This window comes from Phyllostomus hastatus, unplaced genomic scaffold, assembly GCF_019186645.2.
Source record: "Phyllostomus hastatus isolate PE091 unplaced genomic scaffold, TTU_PhHast_1.1 phas_scaffold_345, whole genome shotgun sequence".
Lineage (NCBI taxonomy): Eukaryota > Metazoa > Chordata > Mammalia > Chiroptera > Phyllostomidae > Phyllostomus > Phyllostomus hastatus.
The window spans coordinates 17987387-18010278 of record NW_025334024.1 but is presented as its reverse complement, the minus strand read 5'-3'; the positions used below and the strand labels follow the sequence as shown (position 1 = coordinate 18010278).

The 22892-nt window shown below is 37.9% G+C and overlaps 1 protein-coding gene across 1 annotated transcript; it reads right to left on the bottom strand.

Annotated features, from left to right (window-relative positions):
• Positions 1-486: 486 nt before the first annotated feature.
• NAE1 (NEDD8 activating enzyme E1 subunit 1) lies at positions 487-22449 on the bottom strand. The gene is made up of 20 exons (XM_045819203.1): positions 22342-22449; positions 19698-19801; positions 19549-19609; positions 18154-18184; positions 17341-17412; positions 17032-17111; positions 16125-16234; positions 14330-14439; positions 13201-13263; positions 12735-12798; positions 12325-12416; positions 10961-11020; positions 10737-10870; positions 7384-7459; positions 7045-7084; positions 4840-4926; positions 4269-4361; positions 1910-2024; positions 1775-1824; positions 487-723 (listed from the first exon to the last, which is right to left on the bottom strand). The coding sequence occupies exons 1-20, from the start codon at positions 22392-22394 to the stop codon at positions 614-616; spliced, it is 1605 nt and encodes a 534-aa protein (XP_045675159.1). The 5' UTR covers positions 22395-22449; the 3' UTR covers positions 487-613.
• Positions 22450-22892: the final 443 nt, after the last annotated feature.

Here is a 22892-nt window from a genome sequence, read left to right as displayed (position 1 = left end):
CTTTGCTCAGGGGGTGGTTCACCCCTAGGAGTTAATTTGGCGGTCTCAGTGATAAAATAAGATGGCTCTGGGACCATGGCCTTGAGGGTCTTGGTGGGCCAAGCACATGTGCGCAGGCTGGCTGGGGGAAGGACGGCCCTCATTCCTCTTCCAGCCTTCCCTCCGCGTTGCATCCTGTCCCTGTTTCTAATCAACTGATACATCTGAAACATTTGCTTTTAAAATTCTGTTAGTTTTAACAAAGGGATGGTCCTAAAATATCCATCGCTAAAATCTGCACGTGGATTTAATTATTTTAGACTGTAGAAGAAAATATTTGAAGCTATTTCTAATGAAACACAAGATTTCTCCAAGTAACTTTGAGACAGTAAGCCAAAAATAACAATTAGAAATGGATAGCTTTTATTCTCTGGGAAAACGACTGCTTCCTTCAAACACACACACACACACACACACCACGACCCCCCAAACAACAAGACGACATTATTACAAATGAGAAAAATGTTTATTAAGGGAACAATTTAACAGTTCTCCCTTAGCAGCATTTTACATATTTGAGCACAACCTGAAGGTAATTAAAGTTTCATTTAATACACAACATAGGGTACTTATTCTACAACTGAAAAGTTGCTGAAGTTTGTGACATGCCATTATAAATGTAAGTATTATTAAAAATTACAAATTGTTTGGTGATTATTTTGATAACTTCTTGAGCAGCAGCTCCTGCAAGGAAAAAGAAGAAAAGCAAATCTTTGAAAGAAGTAAATTTCAAGAGTTACATACAAATATTCAATTCTGTAAAGAAAACCTTCCCTTTTTCCAAAAGCAAAGGTGTTTAAAGGTAATCCAAAACAGACATGATTTACTCAGTCATATCGAAATAAAGAACTATGACTTTTTATAACTATATTATTAAAAGTTTTGTTTTATACATTCATACCACAGGATATTATGCCAGTTTTAAAGAATGAGATAATTTTAGTGATTGTGGTTTAGAAACATTAATTAGCAAGATACATTAAGTAGAAAAAGTCAAAATAGTACTATGGCTGAATACATTTTAAAGGATACATATAGGCAGAAAAGATTCTCAAAGGATACCCTTATACTTTAGAATAAAAAGGGCAGGGCTGTGGGGGTGGGTTGGTATGGGGGTAAAAGGTAGAAAACTGTACTTGAACAATTAAAATTAAAAAAATAAAATAAAAAGGGAATAAACAGTGTATTTGTTCTAAACACATTTGTAATTTGGAAAGACTCTCTATTAAATACTGCCAGACTGCTATAACTACTCAAAACAAAGCAACAGAAGAAAAAAACAAAAAATTACTAAGAAAAAATTCTTTACTTTTTATAATCTGAAGCTTGATCTTCCACAAATATTCATTGATTCAGTACAATATGAGACTCTACTATGTACCAGATTCCAGGTATGAGGGATATGATAGGGAAGAAAAGACAAAATTCAGTGCCCCCACAGATCATTTACAAATAAGTAAAATGTATAGCATGGCAAATGACTCTAAGTGCTGTGGAGAAACCGCAAGGAAAAAGGATATGAGTACAAGAGGAGGGTCTCAGTATTAAATCAGGGAGTGAGGGATGGCCTCACAGGAAAGACAACTTTTAAACAAAGACCTGAAGAATATAATGCTATTGTGCCACTTAATACTTATCATCCTGTTTCACTGACCTCCCTTGTAAAAAGAGCAAAGAAAACAAAACTTCATAACTACTATAACACAGAAGCCAATTTCCCATCTCTGGAACTCACCCCCTAAGAATGCAGCAATGGTGTGTGGCTCAGCATCTCCATATCGGCAACTACAGGAAAGGATAGAGACGTAAACTTAGACTAGCTTATGATAGGTACCGGTATTATCTCTTATATGGCTTAAAAAGTACTTACAATTCATGGACATAATCATCTTTCACCATTACAGATAGTCCATATTCCTGAAGGAAGCTGGTGAGACATGACTTCAATTTTCCTATATCTTCTTCAACTTGATAGTTATATACGCCTAAAAATATACATGTAAGTTAATTTTCATTAAAATAAACTTGTCATTCAAATATTTAATCCAGTTTCAGGTATTCTAGTCAAAACAGTAAGGTGTGAAACTGAAGAACAAAAATAACAAAGTAGGAGACCAATATTTGCAAATATCATGAACCTGTAACAATCAAAGAAGTCATCAAAAACCTATTACATGTATGGTGTCAGAACGGTGCAAGATTTATCAGAATGATCAATTAAGTTATGTAATGTCTAATCACTGCAGTGTATGCCTGAAACTAATATGTATGTCAACTATAATTGAAAAGATGATCTTAAAAAAAAAACTATTAAAATTCGAGTTTGATAAGCCTGCTTCGATCACTGCTCCATATCCAGTATCTAGAAGAGTGTTTGGCACACAGATGGTGCTCAATACTTCTTTGATAGAATAGAATGAATGAGAAAGTGACATCCTATTTTTACCCTTTATAAAAACTATGGTGTTTATTACCCATTTCCAGAAGATTAAATGACACTGAGGACATAAATCTATAATAACAAGTAACACTTATTGAGCACTAACAAATGCTGGAGACTATCTTAAGCATCATATGTACATTAATATATTTAATCCTTACAACCACCTTATGAAGTAGGTACTATTACTTCCATTTTTCAGATGGAAAAACTGAGGTGCAAATTAAGTTATTTGCCTGAGTTACTTAGCTAGTAAACAGCAAAGCCAGGATACAAGTCCAGGCAGTTGTTAATGACTAAACTATAATGTCATCAAAGGTAAGCTATTATTATTATTACTATAGGAAGGAAGAATATAATTGCCAAAACATTCAGATTATAAAAAAATCAATATTTTTAACCATTATGGTTTGAAAATGATCACCAGTTCTCTTCCTCACAATAATAGCAATATACTTACAAGGTGCTATGCACTGTGTAAAGTGATTTTCATACATTACATATCTAACCCTAACAGTCTAATACAGTGGATATTATTGCCATTCCATACATGAAAGACCTGAGACTTGGAAGGAAATAGTGACTCACCCAAGGTCAAGAGACAGTAAGTGACAGAGCTTGGATCTGAACCTAGGTCCAAAGCCTATGCTCTATGTGGTAGCTACTCTCCCAGGACAGCTCCCAACGTACACCCTTCATGTCCTCATGTAGTCCCCCTCTACTCTTAATCTAAGCTGGCCCCGTGAAACCAACAGAACACAACATAAGTGATGCTGTATACCTTCCACCTGGGTCTTTTGGACTGTTAATTCTGGGGAAGCCAGACACCATGTGAGACATCTACCCTAGGACTGCCATGGTAAAAAGGAGCCCCAGTAGCCAAGTGGACACAGATGCGTGACAAGCCCCCAGCAGTTCCAGTTATCCCGACTAAAGTGACAGGCACTTGAGTGAAAATGTCTCTCCGGATGTCTAACTCAGTCAAGCTTTCAGAGTCACTCCAGTCCCAGGCATCATGCAAGACCCCCTCTCCCCAGTGCGATCTGCCTGAGCCCAGCCAATGCACAGAGTCATCAGATAATAATTTATTGTTTTGAACTACTAAATTTTGGGATGGTTTGTTATGCAATAGATAACCAAAAATACATTCTAACCAAAGAATACAATAAAGCAATACACATTTAGTGTTTATTCATTTTCTTCCTTCTGGTAAGCTAGCTCATTGAGACTGTAACTCAGTGGGCATATGACATCAGCTGGGGCAACAGGTTTTATGTACACCTAGAATGTACTGCTATGCAATAATCCTGCATAATTAAAGTTATAATAAAAACTTTCTGGGCAACTGAAAATCTTTGAGATTTATGCTGATTCCCTAATCACTACATTTACAGACACAAAGATTAGATACTAAGCAAAGAAATCTCTACACCTTCCGAGTTCTGAGTTCAGAAGTCACTGGCACACTTCCTGTAGCTTTCTATTTCCACTTTTAAAGTCAGTGTGAGTCTTAGAAGTAAACTATAGAAACTGAAAGAAAAAAAATGTTTTCTTCTATATGCATTGTGCCACTTAAACTATTCCCTTGTAATAGTTTATAACCAAACACTATTTGCAAATAATCATACTTACAAAACAAATGGTAGTTCCTCACTGAGATGAACTAGGCGTAAACTGTTTACAAAGTAAAAATCAAGGACCAACTCTAAAAACCCAGAACACTTTCAGATTTAATTCAAGTGTTTATTCAAGATTTTGTTATATTTGACAATTTGACTGCTATTCTTACCTGGATATCTACCATGTTGTTTATAAAACCTATCCACAGCCCGTAACATTAAGTAGAATACCATCTCATTATCTGGATTGTCCATGCTGGAAACTGAAAGGAAAAAAACTCAATACAATTTGGGTAATTCATGACATAAAAACAAAGAAGGACTGAATTTACTATATACTCAAATTTGAGGACACAAGACAATTTTATCACAAAATTTTAATATTTTGTGACAATAAAATAGAAAAGGATAAATAATAGTAAAATAAAGGGAGATATGTTAGATGAAACCCAGTTGTTTTATGGACTATTAACTACAGTCACCATAATCTCTACTAAAGTAGTACCATACTGACTTTAGTTAGTGTTCTACATATCACACAACTCAGTAACCTACCTAAATATGATTTTATATATGTATCAAGTTTTATATTTTGAAATTATGACTTTTTGGTAGGTTTAGAGTATAAATATATCCATTATCCTTTTATATTATCACCATATACTGATACTATTACACACAAAATGTTAATATCTTTAAAATAAAAATTAATAACTAGCATCAAAAGATTATTATACTTACTAATTTCATCCCTGTTAACTGTATTCAAGCCATATTCTTCAGCTAAAGATCGACATCTTACCACTCGAAGAAATGCAGAATTGCTGCCTAAACACAGGGAAGACATTATAGAGGTAACTGGTTTAAATCACAGATCACTTTAAGAACAAGAAATTGGGCCCTGGCTGATGCAGCTCAGTGGACTGAGTGAGGGCTGCCAACCAAAGGGTCGCCGGTTTGATTCCTAGTCAGAGCACATGCCTGGGTTAAGGGCCAGGTCCCCAGTGGGGGCCACGTGAGAGGCAACCACACGATGATGTTTCTCTCCCTTCCTTTCTCCCTTCCTTCTCCTCTCTCTAAAAATAAATAAATAAAACCTTAAAAAAATAAAACCCAGATATTAAAAAATGAAAAAAAGAACAAGAAATTGTGTGTATGCTCTTCACAGACATGGAAATGTGAAGAAATGTCTTCTATCTGGCTCTAATGGTTAGCACAGAAGGCACTAGAACTTAAGTCATCTTAAATTCATGTCCTTAGCACTACAACCAGTTTAGCACTGAATAAGTAGGTGATGGCATCTCTCTGAGCCTCAGAATGGGGATAATATTGTTTATCTTTGAAAGTTATTCTGTCAATCAAAAGTACCTAGCACAATGCCCGATAGGGCTCAATGAACAGTAGTTTTTATCATTATTATAGATAAGCAGTCCTAAAAGAAAGTGTTATATATAGTGCTTTTGGTATACATAAGGCTTTTTTTTAAATTGATTTTAGAGAGAGAGAGAGGAAGGGAGAGAGAGAAACATCAATTTGTTGTTTCACTTATTTATGCATTCATTGGTTGCTTCTTGGATGTGCCCTGACTGGGGATCGAACCTGGAACCTTGGTGTATTGAAATGACACTCTAACCGACTGAGCTACAAGATCAGGGCTGTAAGAGTTTTTTTTTAAAAACAAACAGTTTGTATTATGGAAATTTTCAAACATACCCTTAAGTAGAAAGAACAGAATATACCCTCAAATACCCAACATCCAGCTTTTAATCTGGTATCATTAGTAGAACAAACACTACATGAGAAATAAGGTTCAAGATCAGTAATGGAACAAGATATTAAAACTAAGCCTAAGCCCCGACCAGTGTGGCTCAGCTGGTTGAGCGTCATTCTGCAAAGCAAAAGGTCACTGGTTTGATTCCCAGTCAGGGCACATGCCTGGGTTGCAGCTTTGGTCCCCAGATGGGACATGTATAAGAAGCAACCAATCAATGTTTCTCTCCATCCCTTCCCCTCTCTCTAAAAATACACTAAATCTTTTAAAAAATAAAAATAAATAAAACAAGCCTAAACAAACACTATAGAAGAGTCATGTAATAGAGGACTTGGATAAAGTTTTAAGGCTGAGAAGCATGTAAAATATAGACTTTTGCAGAAACCACGGGCAGTAGCTACAGGGAAACTCTTCAGACAGCATGTAAAAAAGATTTTATTATTCTTAAACTAAGTCTTAAATGTAAAAAATGTCTCAGGCCTACTAAGGAGTTATCAAAAAGATGCCAGGAGCCTAGCCACTCTGAAACTAGACAGTAAAATTCTTAATTCCATTACAGTCAATTAACACAGATCAAAATGAGAAGTTAAACCAATACTGTCAACTTACATGTGACTTAAGGCTTCACACCCGAAGTCTTGTGATACAACTTTCCCAAATTACTTAAAATTAATATGCTGAAAATAATTCTGTATTAATGACAATTTTCCATTAATTGGCCTTCATGTCTTTTTAGCATTGCCATATATAAGAGTATATGTTCTACCTCTGACCTGGTCTTAAAATACTCTCCATTTATTACATTATCGGAATAAAAAACGCCCTGGCTTGTGTGGCTCCATGGATTGAGTGCCAGTCTGCAAACCAAAGGATCACCGGTTTGATTCCCAGTCAGGGCACATGCCTGGTTTGTGGGCCACGTCCCTTCTGCGGGGGCACGTGAGAAGCAACCACATATTGATGTTTCTCTCCCACTCTCCCTCCCTTCCTCTCTTTCTAAAAATAAATAAATAAAATCTTAAAAAAAAAAAAGAATAAAAAAACCTTACCCAGTCATTATACATATCTATACCATGAGACCATGGAAAATTTTAAATTTCAACCATTTAAAATTCCTTCCCTGTGGCATTTTTATGAAGCAAAACAAACAAGGAAATTAATTCAAAGGGACTTACAGAGTAATTTTAATTCTTTCTCTGAAATGGACTCTGGTGCCTGTGAAGAGATAAATGCAGATTTTGCTCCAGTATGAAAGAGAAGATTATCAGGGGGCACAGCAAAAAGTCAATCTCTGTGAGATGGGAGGCTTTCTCCAAGTGCTGGGTAAGCACTGGAAAAACACCTTGTCTCCTTAAAACAGTCGTTCTCATTAGGCAGGCAAGTGAGAGATCCCTGTAAAGAAGCAGAGCCAGTGCCAGGGCCTCCATCTCGAAACCCTTTCTGGCTGGAGTCATGTGATCAGGCCCACATGGAGCGGTGCTGTCCATCGAAGACAAGTGTGCCCGGCAGCTTACCTGGCCTATGGACTGCAGCAGTTTGGCAGCGTGATTACCCACAGCAGCAGCATCTTCCTTTGCTTTATCTCGGTAACTAGAAAAAAATACGCAAAAAACAAAATGCTACTAATAGCATTTTAAAATCAGCAAGTTTTGAATATCACCAGGAAAAAACCCAAAAAACTGTTCTCCTTTTCATGAAAAAATACTGGTCTAGAACATATGAAATGGGGAAATGCCATGGAAATGTTACCAGCAGCACCTGTTAGTACTGGAGATCTTCCCAGTGCTGGTGAAGGACTCTCGGAATCCATCAGTACCTGGGGTTCCTCTGTAATTAACAGCACCCAACTTAAAAACTGGCCCCCATGATACATGACCCATGCTTCTCTGGTAAGAGGACCTAACAAAACGTATTACTGAAGGACACGATTTTTGTCCTTGAAGTCAAGTCCAAGAAAAGTTAAGTACTTGAAAACTGTCCATCTACAAATTCATGTAAAACTTTTAAGTCTATTTATATTTTCATCTCTGAAGATGATCAATGTTAAGCTAACTACGTCCAATGTGAGGTCATACTTCTTTCTGTCCTCAAATGACTTCTCCCAAGTTTTAAGCACTTGAACTTTTAGTCTAGGACAACAAAGATTTGTTAAACAATGACTGAGATAAAGAGCACAATCTGTTTAGGGAAGAGAGATCTCTCTGAATGACATTATTTGGCCCTTGAGGAAACCAAGCCAGTGGCCCTGGATTCATCAGCACCATGCCCACACTATGCAAGGGTAATCCACTGAGAACCATCCTCATGACAATCTGTGTGGGTTCAGGATAGTGATACCTGGATAGCAAGTGTCTACCTATAGTCACCAAAGCAGTACAGGGCCCTGGTTAAGAGTATGGAGATGGGTTTCATGGGTTCAAATCCTGGTTCTGCTATTTACCAGCTGTCTGACCCTGAATAAAATACCTTTGGTAGGCCTCAGTTTCCTCATCTATAAAACTGGGACAATAACAGTATCTCTTTCATGGGGTTGTTGTAAATATTAAATTAGTTAATACATAGAACAGTTCATAGCACAGAGTTAAGTGCTCAAATGTTAGGTTTTACCAGGAAAGAAGCAAGAAAAATATCTGTCTCCTATCGGGGTGTAGAACTCTGTACTTTCCACTCAATTTTGCCATGAACCTGAATCTATTCTAAAAATAAAAGGTTTAAAAAACAAAATCTGCCCACTAAGTCCTTTAGCTTATTTTTAAGTATATTTTATTGATTATGCTATTCCATTATTCCAATTTTTCCCTCTTTGCCCACCTCTGCCCAATATCCACCTTCCCTCCAGCAATCTGCCCCCCTTAGTTCATGCCCATGAGTCATACATAGAAGTTCTTTGGCTTCTCCATTTCCTATACTATTCTTAACCTCCCCCTATTTTGTACCTACTATTATGCTACTTAATCCCTGTACCTTTTCCCCCATTCACCCTCTCTCGCCTCCCACCTGATAGTCCTCCAAATGATCTCCATATCTATAATTCTGTTCCTGTTCTAGTTGTTTGCTTAGTTTGTTTTTTAGATTCAGTTGTTAATAGTTGTGAGTTTGTTGTCAAAAGAGATTTTAATGCTCACAGTTTTGATCTTCTTTTTCTTAAATAAGTCCCTTTAACATTTCGCATAAGGGCTTGATGATGAACTCCTTTAGCTTTACCTTATTTGGGAAACATTTTATCTGCTCTTCCATTCTAAATGATAGCTTTGCTGGATAGAGCAATTTTGGTTGTAGGTCCTTGCCTTTCATGACTTTGAATACTTCTTGCAAGCCCCTTCTTGCCTGCAAAGTTTGAGAAATCAGCTGATGGTCTTATGGGAACTCCTTTGTAAGTAATTGTCTCCTTTTCTCTTGCTGCTTTTAAGATTCCCTCTTTAACCTTCGGCATTTTAATTATAATATATCTTAGTTTGGTCCTCTTTGGGTCCAGCTTGTTTGGGATTCTCTGTCCTTTCTGGATTTATATGTTTATTTTCTTCCCCAAATTAGGAAAGTTTTCTTTCATTATTTTTTCAGGTAAGATTTCAATTTCTTGCTCTTCCTCTTCTCCTTCTGGCATCTGTATGATTCAGATGTTGGCACTTTTGGAGATACCCCAGAGTCTTCTTATTTTCTCCTTGTTTTTTTGAAGTCTTGTTTCTTTATTTAGATCTGGTTGACTATTTATTTCTTCCTTATGCTCCAAATCATTGAACACCGGCTTTCTCCCTTCACTGTTGGTTCCCTGTGGATTTTTCTTTATTTCACTTAGTGTAGCATTCACTTTTTCCCTGATGCTTTTGCTGTACTCAATGAATTCTCTGAGCATCCTTATCACCAGTGTTTTGAACTCTGAATCTGATAGGTTGGCTATTTCCATTTCATTTAGTTCTTTTTCTGAGATTTTATTCTGTTCTTTCATTTGAGCCATTCTTCATCTCCTCAATTTGCCAGCCTCCCTGTTTGTTTCTGTGTATTGGGTAGAGCTGCTTTGACTCCTGTCTTGGCATACCAGTTATGTTGCATGGCACAGGGCCTTCAGTAATTGCCAAGGTGGGTTAATCCACTTCACCACTTTGTGGCTCTATATGTGGGGAAGGGGTCAAAGTGGGGACAATTCTGCTCCCTGGCTGCTGGAGGCTTGCTTGGCACTCACCCTATTTCTAGTTACTTCACCCAATTCCTGTATGTGATTGGCACCCCTCTAGTTGTTGCCTTAGTGGCGGTTCCCATAGTGGGTGTTTGCATACATTCTAGAACCGTACTGACCCTCTAAACAGACTCAGGACGTGAGAGACCAGCAGTTTTTTCCACCACCCCAACCTCAACTAGTTTTTATAGCCAGAAGTTATGAGGCTTTGTTTTCCTAGCACTTGGAACCCTGGGCTGTACGGTCTGGCCTGGGGCTGGGATGACTTGCTCCTCAGATATCCCTCCTGGTTTTTATCCACCACACACGAAGGTGGGAATGCACATTCTGCTGGCCGCCCACCTCACCACCACACCACATCCTCTCTGCCCCGGCTCCCCATCCCTGCCATCCTACCCAGCTGAATGAATATGGCTTCTTTAAATCCTGGGTTGTTGGACTTCCATACAGTTCGATTTTCTGGCAGTTCTGGATGTTTTTTAAGGTTAGTTGTGATGCTTCTGATGGTTGTGCAAGGAGGCAAAGTGTGTCTACCTACACCTCCATCTTGATCAAAAGTCTCTTCAGCTTATTTTTAAAGCAGTTACATTATAATAAGCTTTCATTTGATTTCTGATAGACTAGTAAAATATGTTCATCTCTAATATAAACAAACTAATTTTTCCATTACATAGTTTAAAAACAGTGACTTACACATTTTGAAGTTTTATATATTTGGCAGAATCTGCAATCATGTCGGGAATTGTGCCTCGGACAGGTAAATTTCCTTGACCCTCTTTGGCCACAAATTCCTTTAAGGCACGAGCTAAAATCCAAAATGATGGAGTCTAAAAGAGTCCAAAGAAATTATTATTATTGTAAGTGGCATTTGAATTTGACCCAAAGCTTAAGGGGGCACTATTTTTACTTGCTGTTACCTGTTTGGTGATATTTATGCAGCGATCATCGTTAAATATATCTTCAATGCTGCTTGGGATCTGCCAAAGCAACATGAAACATTTACTTATACTAAGAATTTGCCCACCTTTATTTCACTGCTATTTCTCTGAACAAGCTCTTTGAATTCTCAAATTATAATCAAATACAAACTTCTGATTTGCTTATACTTTTATTTAGAATCAGCACCAGATGGAATGTGACTAGGAACAAGAGAATAGAAGAAAGTTCCACCCTGTCCACTGCTGTTAGTATTAAAAACTAACCTGTGCTTTTCCATCATAAATGGGATAAAGAAGAAGCCAAAGTAAATCTTCTTATATATTTACATTTGAAAATATAACAAAGAGTACAGACATTAATGTCAAGCTTGAGTTGTAGTATTTCATGTTTTTCTATCTTGTTAAAAATTTGAAATTCTTAGTTTCTTTTTTTTTTAAGATTTTATTTATTTATTTTTAGAGAGGGAAAGGACAGAGATAGAGAGAGAGAGAGAGAAACATCAATGTGCGGTTGCTGGGGGTCATGGCCTGCAACCCAGGCATGTACCCTGGCTGGGAATCGAACCTGAGACACTTTGGTTCCCAGCCCGCGCTGAATCCACTGAGCTACTCCAGCCAGGGCTAAAAATTTGAAATTCTTATACCCTAATTAGTAACTATTCAAAGAGACTACCACTTTGAGCAGTTAATTTTAATTAATTATTTTTTAAACTTTATTTAATTATTCATTTATTTATTTATTTTAGAGATAGGGGAAGGGAAGGAGAAAGAGGGTGAAAAACATTGATGTAAGGGAGAAACATCAATTGTTTGCCTGTTGTATGTTCCCCAACCAAGGACTGGCTTCGCAACCCAGGCGTGTGCCCTGACCAGGAATCAAACCAGTGACCTTTTGCTTTTTGTGGGACACCATCCAACCACTGAGCCACACTGGTCACAGTATCACTATTATATACTGAAGCACTGATGTCCATTTTTTAAAGAAAATACAGAATATTATTAAAACAAGAGTCAATCTGTATTATAGATATTAATTTCTAACCAACTATACAATTTAGGAAATACTAACTTAAATCTAAAATCAACTATTTCACAAGGACCTCAGAAAACCTTTCTTAAATGAATCCTTCAGCAACTCTTTTATGTATTTACTTATTTACTTATTTATAATTTATTGACTTGAGAGACAGAGAAACATTAACTTGCTGTTCTATGTTTTTACACATTGATTGGTTGATTTTTGAATATGCCCTGACTGGAGATCGAACCTGCAACCCTGACATACTGGAATGATGTTCTAACCACCTGAGCCACCCAGCCAGGGCCAGCTCCTCTTTCAATACCTGAGTTGTATTTAGAGCTGTGTTCACATTTTTAATGGCTTCTTCAAAATTCTCTTCATCTTCTGGAGCCCCATTTTCATTCTTTAGAATGCCTATTAAAACAGAAATTGGTTAGCAAACAACAGTCCTTTTCTTCCCTCTCTTTCTCTCCCCACAACATTAGGGGAATAATGTTGTCAGATTTTGAAGGGAGGATCAGATATATTGAAACTTAAGAAGAAGTATGGCTTACACTAGTCATTCCTAAAACTGTACAAGGAATGGTTCCTTAATCTCCCAAGGCAAAATAAAATATCAGCTAATGATGGCATCGTTTGACAAAGATGTTGACAGAAGTCCAATATACATTAGCTTAAAGCAATTTCCTTTTCAAACTTTACATAATACTTAGTCATATCCCATAAAATTACCTTGTCTAATCAAATCTCTGAACTCTTCTTTTTCTTTATACGTTTTAGGTATTCGTCCATTTGTCTAAATTGGTTAAAAAATTTAAAAACCTAGTTATAAAAACTCAAAATATGGTAACTGAGAGCCCACAGTTTCCCCCATTCTCCCATCCACATGAGATTTCATCAGTAAATATACACACAAGTAAAACCAGAGGCTGATTTGATACAAAACAGAAACTATGGGCCATTTCTCCACACTCATTCCCCACTGCAAGTTTCAGAATGACATCTACTCAAATTTCACTTGGTTAATAAAAATATCAGTATCAAAAGAGGAACTGCTGTTTCCATTTAAATGGAAAAGCACCCACCTACCCTAAACCATGCAATGACAAATATTAATCTCCCACTCCCTTCAATGAAATCCTTTATAATAAATTGAAACTATAGTTATATGGAATTTCTTTTTTTTTAAAGGACATACTTCACTATACCACTGTGCTAAATATTTAGCTATGATCACAATCCATGGAGTGTGGCTATGGTCCTAAAAATGAGAGAAGAAGAAAAGAAAATATCAGTATTAGTTAACATTAATTAGTTAATATTTATTCCTCACTACCTATATCATTTTCAATAAATTCAACAATATCTATGATCATCCCCCAGTACATATGACTTAATGAATGGAGGAAAATGAACTGGATTAATAAAACTTGCTTTACAAAATTCTTTTAGTGTCCCATTTGATCCTAATATGGCAGGTGTGTACTATGATTGTCCCCATTTTACATCAAGAAAAGTCTCAGAAACCTGCCACTCAAAAATAAAGCTCAAATCTCTTGATTTCAGATACCAATCCTAGACTATAAAAGATCTTCCTTGTGTTTTCTGATGAACCAAGTACATGCATTTAAATTAATACATAGGTAGGAAAAAATACATATTCCTTAAATTATACAGTATGTTATAAATATCATTATTTCCATACCAAAATATGCAGTTGCCTTGACAAATCTCAAACACTAAAAGTAAGTGTTGAAGCCCTGGCTGGCGTAGCTCAGTGGATTGAGCGCAGGCTGGGAACCAAAGTGTCCCAGGTTCGATTCCCAGCCAGGGTACATTCCTGGGTTGCAGGCCATAACCCCCAGCAACCGCACATTGATGTTTCTCTCTCTCCCCCTCTCTCTCTCCCCCTCCCTCCCTCCCTCCTCTCCCTAAAAATAAATAAAATCTTTAAAAAAAAAAAGTAAGTGTTGAGAGGAATCAATTTCAATAAACAACCATCCAAATTCAAACTATTTTAAAGGCACATCTGTTCGTTTGGGAAAGGGCCACGAAGAGGAATATGTTCATGTCCAATTTCTTGACCTGGATGTTGACTACACAGATATGTTTGGTTAATGTACTTTTCAATAAAAAAGTTTTTTAAATTTTGGAGAAAAAAAGATTTATTTAAAACAAATTAGGTACAGTGTTGTTACTATGTAACCTAGATGATAGGACAATTGAAGTTTATAGTCTTTTCTCACATAGGTATAATTCAAAAACCTTATGTTAAAGAAAAATGTTTTAAGTCCATCTATAAATGGAAGGTCACACACACTACCAACCTTTTTGTCCATATGATCCAAATCATAAGACTGAAAATGTTCTCTCAGTTCAGGAAAGGGTTTATCCAGTCGTAGATCCTCTAATGCATTATCTGGATGAGATTCTATTACTGTGAAATAATCCCAAAAGATCAATTTACTTCTTTAGTAATTCTGCTGGAAATACACATTACAAGAATTAGGAAATCTACAATGTTTAAATGAACATAGGGTCTATAGTTTATTTTAATTGTTTTGTCCATTATTGAGATAAATTTATATTTACATGTACATTTTTACTAAAAGCACAAATCCTACATGGACTACAGTTTTTTAATTTATTTTTTAAATTTTATTTTAATTGTTGTTGCAATACAATTTTCTCATAGACTACAGTTTTAATAAAAGTAAAACCAAGATCCTTTTAGAGTAGAGTTTTGTTAATATCATTGGAATAGGTCAAAATGGATGAAAATGTGTGTTCAGATACTACCTAATATCCTACCCTGACTCCTCCTGTCATCTGCAACAGACAGCATCACCATCTACCTAAACCTCTGCCCCAGAAACCTGATAGTCATCCTTGACTTCCTGTCCCTCGGCCTAACTTCAGTCACTCCCCACATCCTGATACCACTTCATATACAGCTCTCCACATGGGGGAGTACAGAAAAATGTGTCTTTAAAGCTAGGCCAGTTCTGTTACTTGCTAGCTAGCTGTATGACCTTAAACAAATAACTTATCTCTCGGTGCTTCTGCATCCTCATTTGTAAAAAGCAGATAAAATAATGTGTACCTTATAAGGATTTTAGAAAAACTTAAATGAAGTAATCCACATAAAGACAGGCACAAAGCCAGTAGATCTAACCTTTATTACCATCTACCTCCTCTTCCCTATCTTTATAACATGTGCCCTCAGTCAGGGGCTCACTTGTGCACACGCTTGCTCACTCTCCCACCTAAACCACTGGAAATCTCCTAATAGCAAGCCTTGCCTCCAGTCTTGGCCCCTTCAAATCCATTTATTATCTACTCCATTTCAGTGACCCACTTTAAATTTTTACCCTGTCACTCTCCCACCTACAACTCTTAAATGGCCCAGCACCCCCTGCCAAAAGCTTATCCTCACAAGCCACTCTCTAACTGCCTAAGCAGACACTACTACTCAGTGTTGCTTCCAATGCCAATGGCTATCATTGCACTAGCAGACTGCCTGGCTCAGAGGAATGTATAAGTAATCAATGAAAATGTTACAATGATTTAAGATTAAAATTTTCTAGGTAAAGGACTAACATCAGCCTTGAATTGTTGCAAGCCTGCCTATGAATGGCTTTGGTCTCTGGTAACTCTTTCCTCGGAACAGTAGCTGGGTAAATGCCTTGCTTGTTTTGTGGAAGTGTACCCGAACTGGAGGAGTCTAAGACCTGTATAAGAATGGAATAAAAGATCGGTGGGGAAAAGGTGGTGTGACCCCTAGGTGTCAGTGTGACCCACATATCTTGGCTCTTGCCTGTAAGCAGCCACACATGCCTATGTGAGTTAAGAGGCAAAAAAGCTAGGTACTTGCACAGCAGCTGCGCCTCCTAATAAGTTGAAGAAGCTGTGCCTATTGTATCTCCTGCTCTGTATCCTCCTGTAATGCTAAGTAAAAGAAATATTAAAGCATACTGATTCTAATGAACACTTTGAACCTAAAATCCAGTTGTGCTGCTACAAATTTATTGTGGAACTGAAAATTGACTTTCTAAATTGTCAAGTTTCTAAAATCATAGCTAAAGCAACCAGAAGCAAGCCTCCTGTGTACAACAGTTTTACCTGGATGTTCTTCTATAATGATCCTCATATAACCAATTAATCCGTATGTCCTACAGATCAAGAGAGGGATTTGGGAATTCCAGAGGACGTCTGCTAAACGTAGTAATGTACTGTAAAGGAAGGCACAATAAAGAGAAACATAAACAAATGGATATATGCCAAACATGAAAACTCCTTAAAGCAGCTTTCTTACTAAATTATAAATGCAAAGATATATCTATTGCATTATAAGCTGATCAAGTATACATTGAAAAGCAAGCAATTCCACAAGGCTGCAGTTTCAAAGAAAGCATACCTTTTGGACTACAGGGAAACGAAAGCCTTGACTTTGGAATTAGGGATAATGTTACTGAAAGATACTTCCTAAACATTTCCATAAAAAGAGGAAAACATATTTATAAAATGCATGTATCCTTACATACACCCCCAAGTATTCCCTATAATTAATTCTATCAGGGTGTCCAACCTTTTGACACCTCTGGGCCACGCTGGAAGAAGAAAAGTTGTCTTGGGCCACACATTGAATACATTGCAACATATTATCACAAAATCTCATAATGTTTTAAGTAAATATACGACTTTGTGTTGGGCCACATTCACAGCCATCCAGGGCTGCATGCAGCCCACAGGCTGCAGGTTGGGCACCCCTGTATCTAACTAGTTGTTTTTTTTTTTCCACCAAAAATAACCAATGTTCAATTTAACTGCTCTAAGTCTATGTATTTTAAAGTTTCACATCTAATATTTTTCTCTTTCCTATCTTTTCAATGCTAGAAATTCACAAGTGCTCCCAATTAAAGGTTTCTACAGAGTTCAGGAATTTTAAAAACCACAGACTGCAAAGAAAACAAAACTATGCAAATTTAATAAGAGATTCAATTAAAAACAAATTAACATAAAAACTTACCTTTCAGGAAGCTGAGTTGCAACCACAATGGTAAACCTACAGAAAAATGAAGGATCATTGTCTAGAAGGTTTTCTGGACTCTAAATAGGACAGGGGGAAAAAAAATCCAACATGTTCACAGTCACATTAAACATGACAGAAAACAGGCTATTTAGAACAAACGAGGCAACATGCCAAACAATGTTAAAGTAATTCAACTCTCAATTAAATATAGTATATACAAAGATTCAAAATTTTAACTTTCTAGGACTTTGAACTACTGAAAAATGAAATTTCTGCACAGAAATAACAATGTATATACATATATACCTCTTCCACAAAACTCCCAGAGACATCGTTATTTAATTCTTGTAACAATTCCATGGCAGCTTGAGCACGGTTCTTTTTGAAAACAAAGCATTTGACTTGAATTAGAAAAGATGTGGTTAAAATGTAACCCTTCAATTAACAGATCAAGCAAACACACTATAAAATTACCCAAATTTCATGCATAGATATGACAACTCTGCTTTTCATAGTGCTTAAACTGAGGCTCAACCAGAATATTACTTAGATAAGAGCTAACCCATCATTACCCAGAGTTCTTAAACGAACACATTAATTGCACCTTACTTTTCTGATTAAGCAAATGACCAGAAAACCCCGAGCACCATGCACGGATATTCTGGACCAATGTACAATACTGTACAAGAGATCAATCATTAAAGAAACAGTAATTTCCACTTGGAATACTGTACTAAGTTGATTTACTTGTATATGGCTTTGTACAATTTTTTAATATGAAATACAAACATACTTTTATTTTTGTAAAATACTTTTATCCTGGCTCTTAATAAAAAATCTTGTTAACCAAAATACTCTTTCCTGTGAACACTAACATCACTCAAGATTTAGCTTTAATACAGGATACAGTGTAAAAAAAATACATTACTTGTTCTATGTTCTTAAACCACCAAACATATAAAGATCTACAAGATCGGGGGAAAAGATTGAGCTAATTTAACTTTTTTCTTGGAGAAATAATAAGCTCTTTTAAAGTCAAAACTTTTCAAGAAATCAAAATATAGTAGCATCACTAGATGCTTAAATCCAACCATATCCTATAACAAATTGATTATTTACCTTGCCAATACTGCTTCTTTGGAGGAAAAAGCTAAAATAGATAAAATTTTTAAAAAGTTAAGGGCTTCTTAATTGACTATACAAAGGAAAGGTTATTTGTAATACCAGGTATACTTCATTCATACTATAAAACAAACTATATTTCCATTACAGATTGTAACAGCCTTCCTGGGGACTTAACTGGATTAAAACTTACAATCACAGGCAAGCTAATAAATCAGTGTTTCCCTTAAGTATGTACCACAAAATATGAATTTCACAAGACACGCTGAGAAGAAGGGTTCCCGGGCTTTAAAGAGTTTAGTAAACATCATGTGTTATACTTCCCTCTAGGAAATTCATAACATACATAAAACACATGATATTAAAGTCTTATATTAAAGAAATGTCTAACTTCATTTGACCATGAAATACCTTTGGCCATTTAGCAGTTATTAACAATCCCCAGAATTAATGCTCCACAGACCACACTTGGAAAATGCTATATTAAACTGTTTGATTTGCAGGTACGTAGAATATAACAGATCTATTCAGACTTCTTCCCACACGTACCCCCGTCATATCCCAGGGCTCAGATCTGAGGCTGCTGATCAGTCAGGCCGCTATGTTGTAGCACAAGCTCAGTGGTTGCATAACGAAAAGAAACCTTATTCTTATCACACCCTGCTCTAACTAACCAAGTAAGCAAAGGTAATAGGACTTTCTCTTTACAGACACCAATAAAAGGGCTGTGTTGTGGATGGATATACTATTACCCAAGGAAAAGATGTCAAGGCTCGATATGAACCAAATTCTGATTTCCCTTGTATTTATTCACTGCTGCTGTATACTGACAGATATCAATATAATGAGAGATCTCAGACTCCAAGTTCCTGAAAAGGCAAGCCTGAAAAACTCTGTACTTCTAAACATGATCATCTTTAAAGAATGATATAGCAGGCCATCTTTAAAACAGCATTTTTATGGAGACAGTGTAGTGAGAGAGAGATTAAGCTTAGAAGACACCACAAATAAAAGATAGATATTATTCTTATAATCCAATAATTCAATTATTGTTAATTATATACTAACATCTAGGAATCAATACAAGAACTTAGGAAGTGTTCAGATTTCACAAATAAAGGAATAATGACTACTCTTTTGCATTAATAACAATAATCAAGATAGTAATGATGGAGGTCTTTTATTAATGACATATTTGCCAGACACTGTGCTAGCACTTGACCTATATTAACTCCCTTCATCCTCGCCATAATCCTAAACATAGGGATTACTGTCCACCTGAGAGTCAAGTCAACCTGACTGAGGATGGGAAGCTGGGATTTAGGCTTCATTTTCCGGTGACAGCACACTGCCTTCCCTAACATGCACATATTTGAAAAGAATAGAACATACTTATTTCCAGCATCTTCTCCGCTGACCTGATTTCCATCAATAATTGTAAATGAACCAATACCTGGGAGATAAAACAAAATCAGTCAGGAATACATGTTTCTAGTTCAAAACCTTAAAGAAGTACATTTACAACCACAAAACTACATTACCTGGTAGTATCAAGTTTTTAAGAATTTCAGTTCCGGTGGCTGTTGCATTTATTAGGCAAACATGGGCAGATTCTAAAGCCTCTTGCCCATGATCACCCCACAACCTACAAAACATGATATATATTCAATGTTTTTAAAAATTTCACAAAAGCACAACTTTCTTATTTGAATGGAGATCTTTGGTCTTCAAAGTGTTCCTGCACAGAACAGCTGATGTGATAACCGTGGTAAACATGTGAGACAGGAACAGCAGGAGATGTTATGGGGATTATATAGCTGTGTAACATAAGACTAAGACTAAGGATGATGCCTTGCATGGTTAGATGAAGGGTCAAATCAGAACCAGAAACCCGGCCTTCCAGCTTCCTGTCCATTACTCTCCTCAAGCCAGATAACTTACAGAATGGAAAGTCTTTAGAAATGCTCATTAACATTAAACAAGTGCCTTAGGTTTAAAACCGATTCTGTTCTCTGTTTCATTTCTCCTTAAGTTACATGGATCCAGTATATTTAAGATCTTGACATAGGACTTACCACTGTGATTTCTGTAAGAGAATAACTTTACCAAGAAAACTGATTATCACCTGAAAAGCCTCATAGTGACTTCTATAGGAGTGCTTTAAAATATAATATGCAATGAACATTCTACTAGCATGATTAATAAATGCATCAACAAACACAAAGATACAATAAGGATTAGAAATATATGGGATAGTCCTGGCTGGTGTGGCTCAGTGAGTGAGCACCAGCCAGCGAACCAAAGGGTCACTGGTTTGATTCCCAGTCAGGGAACATGCCTGGGTTGTGGGCCAGGTCCCCCCACTGGGAGCATGCAAGAGGCAGCCGATCAATGTTTCTCTCACACTTCAATGTTTCTCTCCCTTTCTCCCTCCTTTCCCCTCTCTCTAAAAATGAATAAATAAAATCTTAAAAAAAAAAAAAGTAGTATAGGGAAGGCCCAAACCATCAGAAAAATTCAATCCTAAAATTACACTCGGCCCTTTGAAGGTAACCACGAGGCTGATGTGGCCCCCAGTTAAAATGAGTTTGATGCCCCTGACCAAAAAGAAACAAGTAGGACTGAAAACGTCAAGTTTTCCTAAGAAAGCAGGGCACACAGAATACACCTAACCTGTTTTCAGTGAATGGATGCTTAGTTATTTGAGAGTAAGCCTAAGAGATCACTGGTGCACCTCTAGGTAACATGTTTTAATCAATCCTCTCTACTCTTATTGGCCTAAGGAGAGGAGGGCCTTGTTGACTGCTGACTGGCTGTACATCTTTGCTTCTAACTGCTTTCCTATATGACATTTCAAAATCAATAACCACTTCTTATTATAAAAGGTAAAATTTGGTCCTTAAATGGACCAAACTCAGCAAAAACTCTTTTGTTACAGTTACTTAGTAACCAAAGAGATCTTCTCAGCTATCACATACAGTTTTATCTGCATTCAAAACACAAGGAACTCCAAGAATTTACAAGAGAACATGAGTTGGTTACCAGGGCTCTGCCACCTTGCTTCTTTTCCCAGCAGCTTGGGACCAGAGTGATGAGCCTGAGTACCAGCTCTGAAAAGATCGGAAGGGCCTGAGTTTACACTCTGGCCCAACCACACAAGACTGAGCAAGTTATCTGACTTCTCCAAGACTCAGTTTCCCCTAGGTTTCCATCTATAACGCAGAGAATGTCTGCCTTTGAGGCTGCTCTCAGGATTGCACACCTAAAGCCCCTAAGACAGTACTCAGTTGTAGGTGCAAATGGGAGTTCCAGACCCTAGGGACATGCTGTCACTTCTGGCTTCAAGGCTACAGAAAGAAGGGGAACCAAGCGTTTGTGTTACTTCCACTGCCTTAATATATGGAAGATGCTCAATGAATAAGGAATGGGGAGGGAAAAGAGAAAAAGCAAGGAAGACGAAATAACCAAGGACCTGCCTGCTGGCCTAGACCTGCAGTGCCCACTAAGGTAGCCATTAGCCACTTGTGGCTACTGAGCACTAGGCATGAGGCTTGTCCGAATGGAGATGTGCTACACAGTGTAAAACGCCGGATTTCGAGAGCGATATGAAAAAAAAAAGTAAAATATCTCTAATAACTTCATATTGGTTACCTATTGAAATGGTAGTATTTTGGATACAGTGGGTTGAACAAACCGTATTATCAGAATTTTGCCTGTTTCTTTGTATTAATGTGACTACTAGAAAATGTATGACACACGGCATGCCGGCTCAGGAGACGGCATTATACTTCTATTGGACAGTGCAGGCTCGGACCCATACCTAACGTGCCGCCTGGATGGGGTGGCCGTGATTCCCCCATTCTGCAAAACGAGGAACCTGAGAACAACGAGGCGGGGCCGGCAGCCTACCTGGAGACAACCAATGTCGCTGGGACCCCGCACCTCAAACAGCACAGTGCTTGGAAGGTGAGCGCGCCCAGCCGGGAAACGGAGGTCGGCCCTGGAGGCGCACCCCCAGCCCCAGGCCGGAGTCCCGAGGGCCGGCTCCGGAGCCCCGCACGGCCCCACCCGGTGGGAGGCCTGAGAGAGAGGCCGGACCACACAGCTCGCAAGCTCAGGCCCGGCGCGGACGCAGTGGAGTTCACCAGCAGGCCCGCCCGCCCGACTCAGTGAGCCTCGCCTCACCTCAGCTGCCGGTCATACTTCTGCTCTTTGAGCAGCTTCCCGGGGTGCGCCATGGCCGAGGGAGCACAGAGAGCCGATCTCCCGCAGAGTACCGCCACAACCTCCCCGAGCGCGCAGGCGCACTACGTGCCCTCCGCCGCCGCTGCCTCCTGCGCGCCGCCCGCAGGGGGCGCCGCCGCTACAGTGCGCACGCGTCGCCAGTACGCCCCGGCGTGTGCCGCCACAGCCAGGACCTGGACTGGGACTTGGGGGGTCAAGTCTTCCCTCTTTCCGTCAGCCCCTCTAGTCATCCGTTGGGTGACTCTCTACGTGCGGTGTTTGTGGCGGACTCCGGCTTTGGAATCAGGCCGATTTGGATTTTAACCGCTTTACTAGTTGTGACATCTGCTCTTTACCTCTCAAATCCTCCATTTTTTCACTTGTGCAATGAGGATAAATGGATCTCCGTCACAGGGTTCGATTAGCATTAAATGAGATTTTGAATACACAGAACCAGACTCACAAAAAAAATCCTGTCTAAATAATAACTTTCACTATTATGGCGGTGATTA